Consider the following 12,719-nt stretch of genomic DNA (forward strand, 5'->3'; position numbering starts at 1 on the left):
TATATAAAGTGGACACAGGATTATTTATCTTCTACCTTCGGTGACAATTAGATAGGAGTACTTTAAAAAAAAACAAATTTTGGTTAATCAATTTTAATGTTTGCGCACATAATATTAACCCTGTTAATCATTGCTTTTGGTTCAGAGAAGACCATTATAGTTAAAGATTTTTATTTACCTCCTTATATTTGTCATTATGCCTCTGATGTGGGCCCTCTCTGACTTTCTCTGCATGCACAGTAAATCAGAAGCAGCAATATCCAGACAGTGGTGTTGTTTAGTTGGTCAGTGGCAACAAATTGTTTTGGTCTGATGCAGCATAGAAGGAGGAGAAGCTGGGCAGAGGTAGGTTTCAACATGGATTGCGGTTTAGCAGCCAATATGATGCAGCTTCACCACTGCAGCTGATACTATGTGACATTTTCCAGTGTCACATAGTATCAGCTGAGGCATCAGCTTGATGGCATTTTTTTAAACATACAAGTTAAAATGATTTAGAGTCAAGGAAATGGATGATTTATTAGTTCATACAGACAATTAAATTTAGCTGCAATCCCAGTAGATAACCTGAACTCAACTCAACAAACAAACCTAACTTTAACTTTCTGCCGGTGTGTCCAAACACACACTGTCATTCAGCCCTGCAGACAGCAGCAGTTGTGGAGACAAACAGATGTGCTTATCACTGTCCTCCATCCCAAAGGAGAGCTGGGCGGTGTGGATGTTGTTTAAAGAAAGCACCTTCTGGCTGTGGGGCAAGGTTGAGAGGGTCTGGGCCTTGAAAAGACCCCCAGGCAGCCAGGTCTTCATAAATCTTTATTCTGACAGCAAGTTCCTGGCCTAGTGCAGGTTGCAGGGCCAACAGAAGAATCTGGACTCCTGCTTGGTTTGCTGGTTCTGTCTGTACGGTTTGGTCAGGATGTGGGAGTCTCACTCACGCAAGCAGAACAGAGCAAGTGAAAGGCCTCATGGGAGGTAAAGATAACATCAACAGTGATCTATAGGCCTCTTTGCTCATACTGTCTGCTCTGTGTGCGTTAAGAGGGAAAGAACTTTAGAATAAGACCAAGAAAAACTGGTCTGATTGACCCTACACATCACAAAGAGATAATATCCACAGTGCCTATATGTACAGCTTTAACCAAAGTGTGGAAAAGAAGTGTGTGTTATGATCACTGAGAGGGTCGCTGAGCTCACCAGAGGCCAGAGTCAGGCTGTCTGCTGCCCTCGTGTGCTCTGCTCGCTGCATGGACAGACTTCCCTCTGTCAACAGTTTTGACAGAAGAGGTGATTTCAGCTGCAGACAAAGCTGAGGACAAACTTCCACTGAGTGGAGAGATGAAGTGTGAATGTGAAAAATGAATATGAGGATAGATTAGTAAAACTTTTTTTTACTTTTGAATTTTAACCAAACCTGCATTTTTACGTAGGATTTTCTCATTTCCTGTTAAATTTTTCACTATTACTACATTGCTTGTTCTTGAGTGGTAAGACATTACTTCAGCATTTATTGTTTTTATTTGATTTGCTGGATATAGTCTTTTTATGTAACATTTAAAATGAAAAATAAAATCAAAGGCAGGAGTCTTTTTTTTTTCTTTAAATGTCTCTTCTTTTCATGTGAATGGGGTCTGATTACCTGAAACATACACATGCAAAGCAGTAATTGAAATTTCTCTTTAAACTTGGACATTATAAATGTCATTTAAACTCTCATTATATACTAAAAACTAGAAATGGGTTCAACTGTAAATGTTTTTGTCTTAGAAATTCATAACCCTGCTAGCTGAATAAAATGTAACTAAATATATCTGAACTCTGTATTTAATGGGAAGTTTTACAAAGGAAACATATCAAATTGCGGGCGATCGTGGTTCAACAGTTGGGAGTTTGCCTTGTAATAGGAAGGTTGCCGGTTTGAGCCCCAGCTTGGACAGTCTCAGTCGTTGTGTCATTGGGCAAGACACTTCACCCGTTGCCTACTGGTGGTGGTCAGAGGGCCCGGTGGCGCCAGTGTCCGGCAGCCTCGCCTCTGTCAGTGCGCCCCAGGGTGGCTGTGGCTACAATGTAGCTTGCCATCACCAGTGTGTGAATGTGTGTGTGAATGGGTGGATGACTGGATGTGTAAAGCGCTTTGGGGTCCTTAGGGACTAGTAAAGCGCTATATAAATACAGGCCATTTACCAAATGCTGAAACCAAAATTACATTTTTATAATGTACTCAGTTTTAATTTGATGCCACCAAGGCATTTTAATGAAGCTGGGAAAGGTGTATGCTAAACAGTGTTTCACCACTTTTTAAACAGTTCAGTAAACCTCTGGGAACTGAAGAGGTGGATTCTGATGTTGGGTCTGCAACAGAAAGCAATAAAAGGGAGGGCAAAGAACTGGTGCTTTGGATTTCAGCACACTGAAATAATGGACGTGGAAATATGATCAATTAAAGCACAATGTTGATATAACAAAATTAAACAGAAAATCAATTTTATTTCTCCTGTCACTTTCTTTGCATAGTTTTTACACCCTGTTTGGGAGAGCTGCAAGTGGGCCTGACCAGGGTTAGTGTGTTTACTTTAGAGTGTGTGACTGAACTGTGTGGACAGCATGAAGTATGGCAGAGATGGAGGAGAGTTGGCCGACCATCCCACTGAGCCCTGCGTTGCTGTTTGGGTTGGCACCCTATCCAAGAGTCCTCCAATCCAAACACTGGAGAGCTGTTCACAGCCCATTAGTCCTGTGATTGACAGGGCAGCCCACCACTCAGAGGGCTGCACATGATGGCTGAAGGATGTTGCTTATTACTGCCAAGTGTTTGTCTCCGCGGGTGACGATTTAGACATCTAATTGATGTAACTGTAAAAGCATTTTATATGGTTAAAAGAGTGTCAGTTTGGATCTACTCCTATGGTGATTATTTTTCTTTTATTTAGTCATATTTTCTTCTTATAGAAGCATTATTCAAGGTATAAATTGGCACTTGTAGGGGCTTGGTGGTGGCCTTGACTAGAGCTAAATTTATGGATCTCAATTGGACTTTGGCTCTTGTGTTTACATGACTCTGGTTATATAAACACTGCTCCTGACATGGTTTGGATAGATATAAACAGGCCGTGTCAAAGTTTAACCTAGTCACAGTACATGACTGATTATGATTTCATTATTATGGACCTTGATTACGTGCCAGATAATGATTCTAAAAAAAGTTATAACGTAGACGTCCTGCAATATCTCTTCAATTGAGCCCATGTACTGGGACAGTAAGTTTCTGCTGCTGCAGTGTTTAAAATGTTGCAGAACAAACTGTTCAAAAGATGAATGAAAAGAAAAACATGAACATTTACAGTAAAGGGATTCTGTGGGTATTTTATCCCGGATGAACCCCCATTTTGTTACAATTGACTCTAGGTTGTAACAAAAAAAGTGTGTCCACAATATTGAGCTTTAAGTGATTTATTTACAGGAGGAAAAGGAAATCAGTTGTGTGGTATGTGGTGAGTTTGTTCTTTAGCCTAGAAATCTCTCTTTTGTGAACAGAGAAGAACAAGAATAAATCTCCAGGTCACAAATGGTCCCCAGTGACAGCCAGCTGTTCGGACTTCCTCTGCTCCTGCTCAGGGTCACATGACTTTAGAAGGCAAACTCTGTCATCACACTTTCTTTCCCAAATAAAATGACATGAGTGAGTGTTATTAAAATTGGCTTCATCACACACTGGATTGTTTATGACTTTGAGACCCTGACCCAAGTGAAAATTTCCTCTAATACTTTCCTAGTTCGAGACTTTCATCCTGAGCAATATTTGGTCTTTAGTGCCCGTTAGTTATTGCACTAATAGGTATAAATATGCCATAGTTGAAACCTTTTTAGCATTTGCTTACCTATTAACCTATTAAACATCACATTTTAAGTGTTTCTATTCTCAGTCTGTTAGCAGGCTTCCATTAGCATGGCAGCAAAGAGCCCAAAATCCATTTCCATTTTTAATCTTAAATTGTGAGTTGTTTAAATTACATTAATAAATTTAAGTTAAGTAATTAATCAAAAATCTTTTAGAAAAACGTTTCAGAGTTCAAAAGTGCCTTTATTCCCAGTAAGTCTTTTTTTTTGGGGGGGGGGGGGTTTGTTTTGTTTTGTTTGTTAGTTTTTTGGAGGGGTACCACATCAGGTGAGTAGTTATTAAACCTGAACACTGATTTAGTTTTAACGCATACGAACCATGTGCTGTGGCCATACTTATGTGGTAGCAGTGTCTTAGAAAAGAGGAGCGAGCTTCAGGAGAAATGCCCCCCCCCTCCAGTTATTGCAAGTTTTGCTTTATCTTTTAGTTTCTTTAGCTTTTCTGCTAATGGCCCCTTTTAAATATCTGCTAGTTTGGGTTCAAGACAGAGATCCTCTTTTTGATTTTTACAATTTGGCTTAAAACCCTTAATAAAGCTTAGTTGGGGTTGAACCAGGTGACCCTGAGCCATCTCTTAGTTGTGCTGCTATAGGTTCAGCCTACTCAGACTTCCAATGTACTGAACACTCATAAGCACACATAAGTGAAACTACTGTTGCATGTCACAATCGTAACATTTAAAAAAAAAAAAAATGCTACCCTTTTATTACCCATCTATTTCACACCTGTGACAGTTGATTGTTTCTCCCTGTAACTGGTTCTGCTGGAGTTGGGGTGGGGGATACTACCACCCCATTTATACCAAGTGCCTTCACATAAGGGATTGTCTGGTTGTTGAGGTTGTTTTTGCTCTAATATTGTACGTTCTGACAATAAATAAAATGAACTAAATAAGATTACAACTGCTTTTGGTACCTGCAGTTACACTGATATGCACTAGGGGTTAAACAGTTGAGCAAAGCAGTGGCACATTTAGGTTTCCCGAGTTTACTGGGGAACTGACAGTCACAAACATGTATCTCCTGTGGGTGTGGTAAAAAAGTGTCATAAATGTCCATCACCTGATTAGTATGCACTCATCCTTGTTGTTCCCTAGAAATCCTGATTTAAGGCTCACTGGAGGACAGATGGAAGGGCCGTCCACAGCATTTCTGTGCTCTTGCTGGGAACGTGGGCTCTGTGGCACTGGTTCTCACCATTAACGGGGCTTCCCTCCTGAATAGACCCTGCCAAACTATGCAGTGTCCCGCCGAGTCCAGAGATGAGGACATGGGCTTGCAGTGAAGCTTAGCTGTTCCAACTTCCTATCAATGACAACAAACATCAATCTTAGCCGCCCTTAGTCTTGAACCCCGCCAAGCATGACTCCAGTTAGATGAAAAAAAGCAAGAGCTTCAGGCTGCTGGAATTGAACAAAGGCTGGCTTATCCTCTGAATATGTCTCTTAGCAGGACAGTTCATCTTTGAATACCCTATGGTTCAGAACGGAAGAAATATCATAATTTTTGTGCTTGACTGTTGTAGTTCAGTCACTCTCCTTCCTCCTTCCTCTCCTCCCACACGTCTCTTCTCTGCCTCATCAGCAGATTTCAGTGACACTTGGGTTTAATAAAGTTTGAAACAAAATCCAACCCTGTTGCTTCCATTTTGAGTCAATCCAAAATATGGCATTTAACACGATACATGACACTTCCAAAAACAGTCTGTGACATTTATTCTCACACCTGCTGAAGTCCAGCAATAACCCTGTTAAATATGAGTGGTGTGGACTTTTTCACTTGAGGTTTTCTGAAACTGAATTCTGCCTCACTGTCACTGATTAGAAATGTGTTAGGACAGATCACCATGCTCCTCCGCTCTCTTACCACTCTCCTTAGGTTTTCAGCAGTTTGTTTGTTCAGGTGGCCTTAATAAAACTCACAAATTTGTGAAATGGAGAGCAAGGAAGAGTTAAACTTGTCAACATTTTCTTTTGTTTTTTCTATAAAGGTGTCACTGAGCTGTTCATAAACCATTGTCCTCGAAGTGTCTCTTCCTGTGTGGTGTCCTTCCATTAACAGTGTTCTAATTGGTTTGTACAGTGAACACATGAACATCAATATCAGCAACCTGCAAAACGTGATGCTCTTGGGTTCTTCTTCACAGCTTTCATCTTTATATGGTGTTCTCATGTATGATCTGGTCCTTGGAAATCCTTAGTAGGATTCTGTAGCTTCTATGTAATGCTTATTCTTTAGTCATTTGTAAGCAAGTCATGGCTAACACCAACCAATCCGTAAATGACGAGCAGATTTGTCAAATATTGATTTACAACTTTATGTATTGATGGGTAATTTTACAACCCGTATTTTTAATTTCACTTGGACATGTTAGTATGGAAGTTCTTGTATTTTATTTTATTTTTATTAAGCCTGGACTGTGATGACCACCCCTCCTTCACTTCAGGGGTGGTCATGAAGTGGTTGACAAAGTTGCCTAACAACAAGGTTCCTGATTTGAGTATTCTATTCTGTGTGAAGGTTGCATTGTAGCCACACTAGGGGCATGCTCAGGTTAATTGCTGCTCTAATTTGGCCATCTGCGTCAGCTGTGACAGGCTTCAGGCTGTCAAAGTCTTAGATGAAGATTGACTAATCAAATGTAGTCCTAGGAATTCCAAAGAGTTGGCAAACCTAGACAGAAAAGATATGGGCATTTCTCAAGTGTCAAATGTCTTGATGAGAAAACATTTAGATGAATAATAATAAAAAACAAAAACAATATAAAGTGTCGTTTGAGCCAATTCTAAGCTGAGATTTTTTAATTTTCAACCACCCAATTGTGACCATTCACACATCCTAATGCCTGATTTAACTCAAATGTAATCGCATTACACAACAAGGCTGCCATATGAAACTCAAACCTAATTTAATTGCTGGGGCTTTTACTGTAAGGAATATATTACCATATATAGTCTGCATATAGGGTTATGTGGTTCTGAAGTATTTGAAGGTTACTATTCTCCTTGTACAGCAGCAGAAGCCAAAGTAGCCAGGAGGTGCCAAAAAGCACAGACCAGACGGGGTGGTCCGGAAATGGTCTGGAGATCCAGTGAAACTTAACAAGCATGTTCCCTTTGGATGTTAAAATGAAGTGTAACACAGATATTAATGTAGCAAGTATCACAACACAGCAGAGGAATGTAAACTGGAGCACTGGGACATCAAGCTGGACGCTAACCAGCTGCAGCCAAATACCCCCATAGTCATAATAGCCTGAAATCCCTACCCCCTTATGACCAGCAAGGCTCAGGTCTCAGGTTTTCTTCACAGCTGGCCAGAAGCAAGGTTAAAATGGCTCCTCCTGGGGCTAAAAGTGTATAGTTGCTTATTTGGGGATTGGGCAGGGTTTGATTGGCATAAATCATTTGTTATACTGAGAGGCTTTAAGGCTAGTGCATGAATTGTATATAGAGGGCTACACGGCTGCTGTCTAATCTTTAACAATGTGTGTGTATGATTGCTCTTCAGAGGTTGCTGTCCTTTGGGCTGCTCACCAGGTTCATCACAGTTCAGAGTACTACAACCTTACCACTGCCCTCAGACAATCTGTCACCCAGCCGTTTACCTCATGGGTAAGACAATATTCATTCTTTTAAAGGACGTTTCAAGTGATAGCCTTTGTTTTAAACACACAGATTTTTTTCTAATAGAACAACATGATTGCATTCAATCATAAGTTACAGTATTAGACAGTTGTAATTTAAAAGACGAGATTCGGCTAACTACAGTAACTAGCTATCTCCAAAGAGTCTCTCATTCCACAGTCAAACTCCAAGTCCACTGTAGCAGACTGCATCTTTTACTGCTTGTGGTGTAGAAACCTGCTCTGAGCTGGAGGGCCACTCTAAACAGAACCTGTGCCAGGTGCAGACCTGTACAGCTGCAATGTAGAACATGGACTACCACCAGTGCCAGCAGTAGTTTTAGGTTGATGAGATGAAGACGTCACTGAAGAGTCAGTTGATGTCATTGTGACGTACGTTTTTAATTTAAGCCTGGGTGCATCAAGTGCCATTGCTAACAACAAGAATACAGTGTAATTTCATGGGAAACATTGGATGATGAACGACTGAAATATTGTCTGCATATCCAAAACTTGATGGGTTTTTTTTTTTATTTCTCTGCATCATGGAGCTGCCTCATTGTCCAAAAACAATGAAAAAGAAATCTAGTCACACTTTGGTACTAGATAACTTGATTCTTCTGATCACAGTGGACTTGGAGTTTGACTCATTTACTCAAGTGCAATCCAACTGCTGTAAAGACTCTTGACCACCAAATCTGCCCAATATATGTCCCTAACAAATGGACTCCTAATATATAACTTCTAATATAAAGCACTTTAAGGCAACTGACTATTGGGATTTGGCGTTACATTTAAAAATTAAAATAAATAACAATAGATGGAATAGAAATATTAAAGTGTTTCACTTAAATCTTTGAAAGCTTCAAGACTCAAATCTCTGACTGTGGAAAGAGTTTTATTCAATTTTGAATAATAAACACTTAAACCTACAGGACATTGTTACCTGGATTGTTTTACTTTTGTTTAACATAGTCAGTAAGGAAAATAATAAAAGCATCATTGAGCATCATTTAGCAAAAACAGGCTTGTAGTTCCACCTTATTGGAGCAATAAAAAGGTGTTATTGGGACCCTGTCACATTGTACTCTGGTTCCATAAGATTTCTGTTGAAATCTTTCTTTCTTCAGGTTTTCTATTTGCCGATGGCTCTGGCTGTACCTCCATCCATATTCGCTGTTCACATACAATTAAACCTGCTCTACCAGTTCTGGATCCATACTGAGGTAAATGCCAAACAGGCTCATTCAACAGTGTATGTGTTTTTTTTCTGTAAAAAAATGCCAAAACAAGGGCCTGATTTTAATACTAACCCACGGTAGTTGATCATTTTCTTTGCTTACGTTTTCACTAGGTGTGTATTTTAAAGATGACACTGATACTGTTTAAAGGTTTGGAGTGGCATTTTCCTATAAAAACGGCTATCACTATCCTAACGGCTCACTTGTTATGTTTTTGTGTATATATATTTTTCCTTTAAACTGAATCTAAACCATTACTGACTCTGGATGTATGTCATCATCAAACTGTGTTAGTCATTTTTCATGGAAGATCTAGAGTTGTCTGCAAACACCGGCTACCTACTTTCTGAGGAGTAGTGAAACTTAAAAAGTGAAACATTCCCAAAAAGGAGAACGTTTGCCTTCAGAGTTAAAGTTGCAATATTTTTAAATTGTTTTGTTTGCAGCTGTAAGAATAGCTGTTACTTTGAAGCTAAATATTTTAGTAGATATGTAAGAATTCCTTTTCTAACAATAACGAAATTTCAATGAGGTACAATTAAGTGCTGAAAGGAAACAGTTTTGCATGTTATATTTGGTTCTACAACAGACTCTAAATGCCTTCTAAATGCCTTTTTGAGCAGTTATTTAGAAGCATTATCTAAATAGACATTAAGTGGTCACCTGGCTATAGACATTGGATGTTGAGAACTGGCAGACAATCACCTTACCGTTGGGGAATTCTTCTGCAGATTTCAATTCAGGGTAGTTTTTCATCAGTTTATATCCAAAATATCAAAGTTTTGTTTATCTATGGTGACATAATGTCTGGAAAAATACTTATTTGTCAATTATTCAATGGCATAATTCAGTAACATGGCTGCAACTTCATTGTTTAGTCAAAGAGGTATTATACCTCTATGATGCAATTATAAAATATTTTCAGGCAGCATGTAGCACTACCAGATTAGTATTACCTGAATTAATGTGGTTGTTGTTTAAAGAATCAATAGGAACAAAAAATCTGTAAAGTTGTCTGTCTCTCTGTGCCAGTGCTAATCTGTCTGTTAAGCCAGACTTTTGTGGACTCCATGTTGCAGTGGAGCCTGTATTCAATAAAAAATAATGAGATTTTATGAAATATTCCAAACAGAAGCATGACCAGTCTGTCTGCCTTTTAAAGTGACTGAGAGTATCACTTTTACAATCCCCACAATCGTTAGAGGGAATGAATGGATTTGGAACGCCCTCGATCTTTTAGTGCGCTATTAGTGAGAACAGTCGTAATAGTCACAATTTTCTGAGGGATGTAATTTATGCCTTCTCTAGAGGGTGGTTTTTTTTTTGATGTCATAGAATTTACTGGCTCACTATTCGCTGCAGCTTCAGAGCTGGAGTGAAGTGGTGGAGACCCCTTTCATTCAAGATAAAACTCTCACGCTCGGCTGCCAGGCGCAGCCATTATGTGGAAATAATGAATCGCAGAGAAATTCTGTCCAACCACGCACATTTCTCCGTCTGTCATACTGATGTGATCCATCGAAATATGACTTGCAACCAAAAGAGAAACATGAACTGTGTGAAATATGCTCAGTGTGACCTCTTTAATCTATAATGACTCACTGATGAATCAGTTTGGTACCTTCCAACAAGAAATGAATGAGAAAATGTATTCCTGATGGTTTAAACCTTATGGGTGTTGGACTAGACCGTGTGTGTGTGTGTGTGTGTGTGTGTGTGTGTGTTTGTGACAATGTCTTTAACCATTGTCAGGAGTTTTCTGCTATTGCCACAAAGTCTTTTTTCCAACACTGTAGTTGTTGTGCTAACATCACCATAAGTAATGTTATTTATTGGAGAAATTAACTCTTTTGAGTGTGTTAATCGGGGCAACAAATGTAATTATGGATGTTATGGATATTTGAAAGTGATTCTGACAGCTATAGTAAGGCTTCCAACAGCAATTTGCTGGAATATTTAACTTTTTTTAGTACTAGTTTAGATTTAAAGAGTTGCCCAAATTATTTCCATCGGCCAGTCTTGGTAGCTGGGTATCGGCCCGCCAGGACCTCTGCTCCTGGCCGCCGCCTGGCTCACAATGCACCCGACCCCTATGGTACCTCCTGCGGGGTCTCTCCCTTAGAGATAGGTGAGAAGTTCGGCCATTCGGGAGGGGCTCAGAGTAGAGCCGCTGCTCCTCCACATTGAAAGGAGACAGTTGAGGTGGTTCAGGCATCTGATAAGGATGCCTCCTGGGTGAGGTGTTCCGGGCATGACCCACCGGGAGGAGGCCCCGGGGCAGACCCAGGACACGCTGGAGAGATTATATCTCTCAGCTGGCCTGTGAACCCCTTGGTGTTCCCCCGGACAAGCTGGAGGAAGTGACTGGGGAGAGGGCGGCCTTGGCTTCTCTGCTTAGGCTGCTGCCCCCGGAACACGGCCCCGGATAAGCGGAAGAAGATGGATGGATGGATGGATGGATGGATGGATATTTCCATTGGTCAGAGGAATGGTTTTGTTAATGCAACCCAATTGAAACACTAGGGCAACAGTTTTATTCAAATTCAAATAAAGTTTCATCATTCCACTATTTAATGTTGTTTGTTTGTTAAGCATCCATAGTTTTCAAGAAAATTCATTGTGATCATTGACAGTTTTCTTTGTGGTAGCTACATGAATACTTCTGTGCTGACACCATCAGACCAGTTATACCAGTTGCCTTCATTTACAGTACTGTAGCATTCCTGCTCTCCAGAAGATGAAACTTCGTGAGTTTACCCACTGCAGCAAAAGGGTTTTCTGTCCACTTCATTCCAAACAGAATTGTTATTGCATGTAAAGTAATATATATTTGGTGCTATGGCTCTGTTTTGGGACCTCCCCGCCTTTCAACATACACACAGATGTTAATGACTGCAGACATTACATTGAGATGTCTGAATGGGACCAGATGGAAGAAGAGTGATTATTCTAGTGTTTCGACAAACAGGCAGTTGGACTAGTGGCAATAACAGCAACAACTATTTCATTCTGGTTTCTCTGGGAGATGGAAAATAATAAGTTAGGGTTACTGTCTGAATTTTGTCTTTACTGGAGCATAAACGAAGCAGAAAGGACAAAAAGAAATTAAACACTTCAATGCTGTCATTGGGAAACCAAGTAAAGACGATTTATTTGTATTTTAATTTGTATAAGGAAAATGAAAGTGGTTATTACTTTAAAGTTAATTTTTATGTCTTTCCTCCAGTTAATCAGAGACCTTGGACCTCTGGAGTGGATCTTGAACACTCCAAAACACCACAGAGTTCATCATGGTAAGAGGACGGTAATTTTATCCAACCTTACGCTGTTTACATCAAACATTGCATAAGGACTGAAAGATTGAATGAGTAGACATGTTGGAGATGTTTTATGGATCAGAGTTAATTCTGAAAATGTTTATATATCACTGAGATAACAGATATCTTTTTAAAAATGTGAATAAGTAATACAGCAACCTCACAAATGTAAACTCAACAGGGCGGAACCTTTATTGCATTGACAAGAACTATGGTGGTATTCTGATTATTTGGGACAGATTATTTGGTAAGTCATTTGTATTTGCTTCTTATTGTTTTTCTTTTGGATGCAAGTGAATGTACTTTATTTATGACAGTGTGACTTTTAGTCTGTGATGGCGTTTGTAGAGTGTGACAGCTGGATCACCACTGAGTTGTGTCAGCATTTGTATCTGTTCCAAAATAATACAATTCCTACAATGGGATTAATTCTTAATGCCACCAGTGCTGCCCCCCACATCTGTTTTGTGCAAAAGGCAAATGGTTCTTCTTGCACTGCCTATACCATTTATAGCTGCTGTTGACATGCATTATTTTTAGCCACACAGACCTCAAATACACAAAACTGCATAGTAACCCTTGCACGGGAAACTGTATTTCTACAGATTTTTTCTAAAATTTGAAATCGGAACTTTCCCT

At 39.7% G+C, this 12,719-nt stretch overlaps 1 protein-coding gene across 1 annotated transcript in view; it reads left to right on the forward strand.

Annotated features, from left to right (window-relative positions):
• The window catches only part of agmo (alkylglycerol monooxygenase), a 48,153-nt gene that overhangs the window by 11,059 nt on the left and 24,375 nt on the right, over nucleotides 1–12,719 (forward strand). The window contains exons 4-7 of the mRNA XM_006791829.3: nucleotides 7,408–7,511; nucleotides 8,653–8,748; nucleotides 11,990–12,056; nucleotides 12,262–12,327. Of these exons, the coding sequence (XP_006791892.1) occupies nucleotides 7,408–7,511; nucleotides 8,653–8,748; nucleotides 11,990–12,056; nucleotides 12,262–12,327 (333 nt within the window). The remainder of the gene's footprint in view (nucleotides 1–7,407; nucleotides 7,512–8,652; nucleotides 8,749–11,989; nucleotides 12,057–12,261; nucleotides 12,328–12,719) is intronic.

This window comes from Neolamprologus brichardi, chromosome 11 (genome assembly GCF_056152115.1).
Source record: "Neolamprologus brichardi isolate AB-2024 chromosome 11, ASM5615211v1, whole genome shotgun sequence".
Lineage (NCBI taxonomy): Eukaryota > Metazoa > Chordata > Actinopteri > Cichliformes > Cichlidae > Neolamprologus > Neolamprologus brichardi.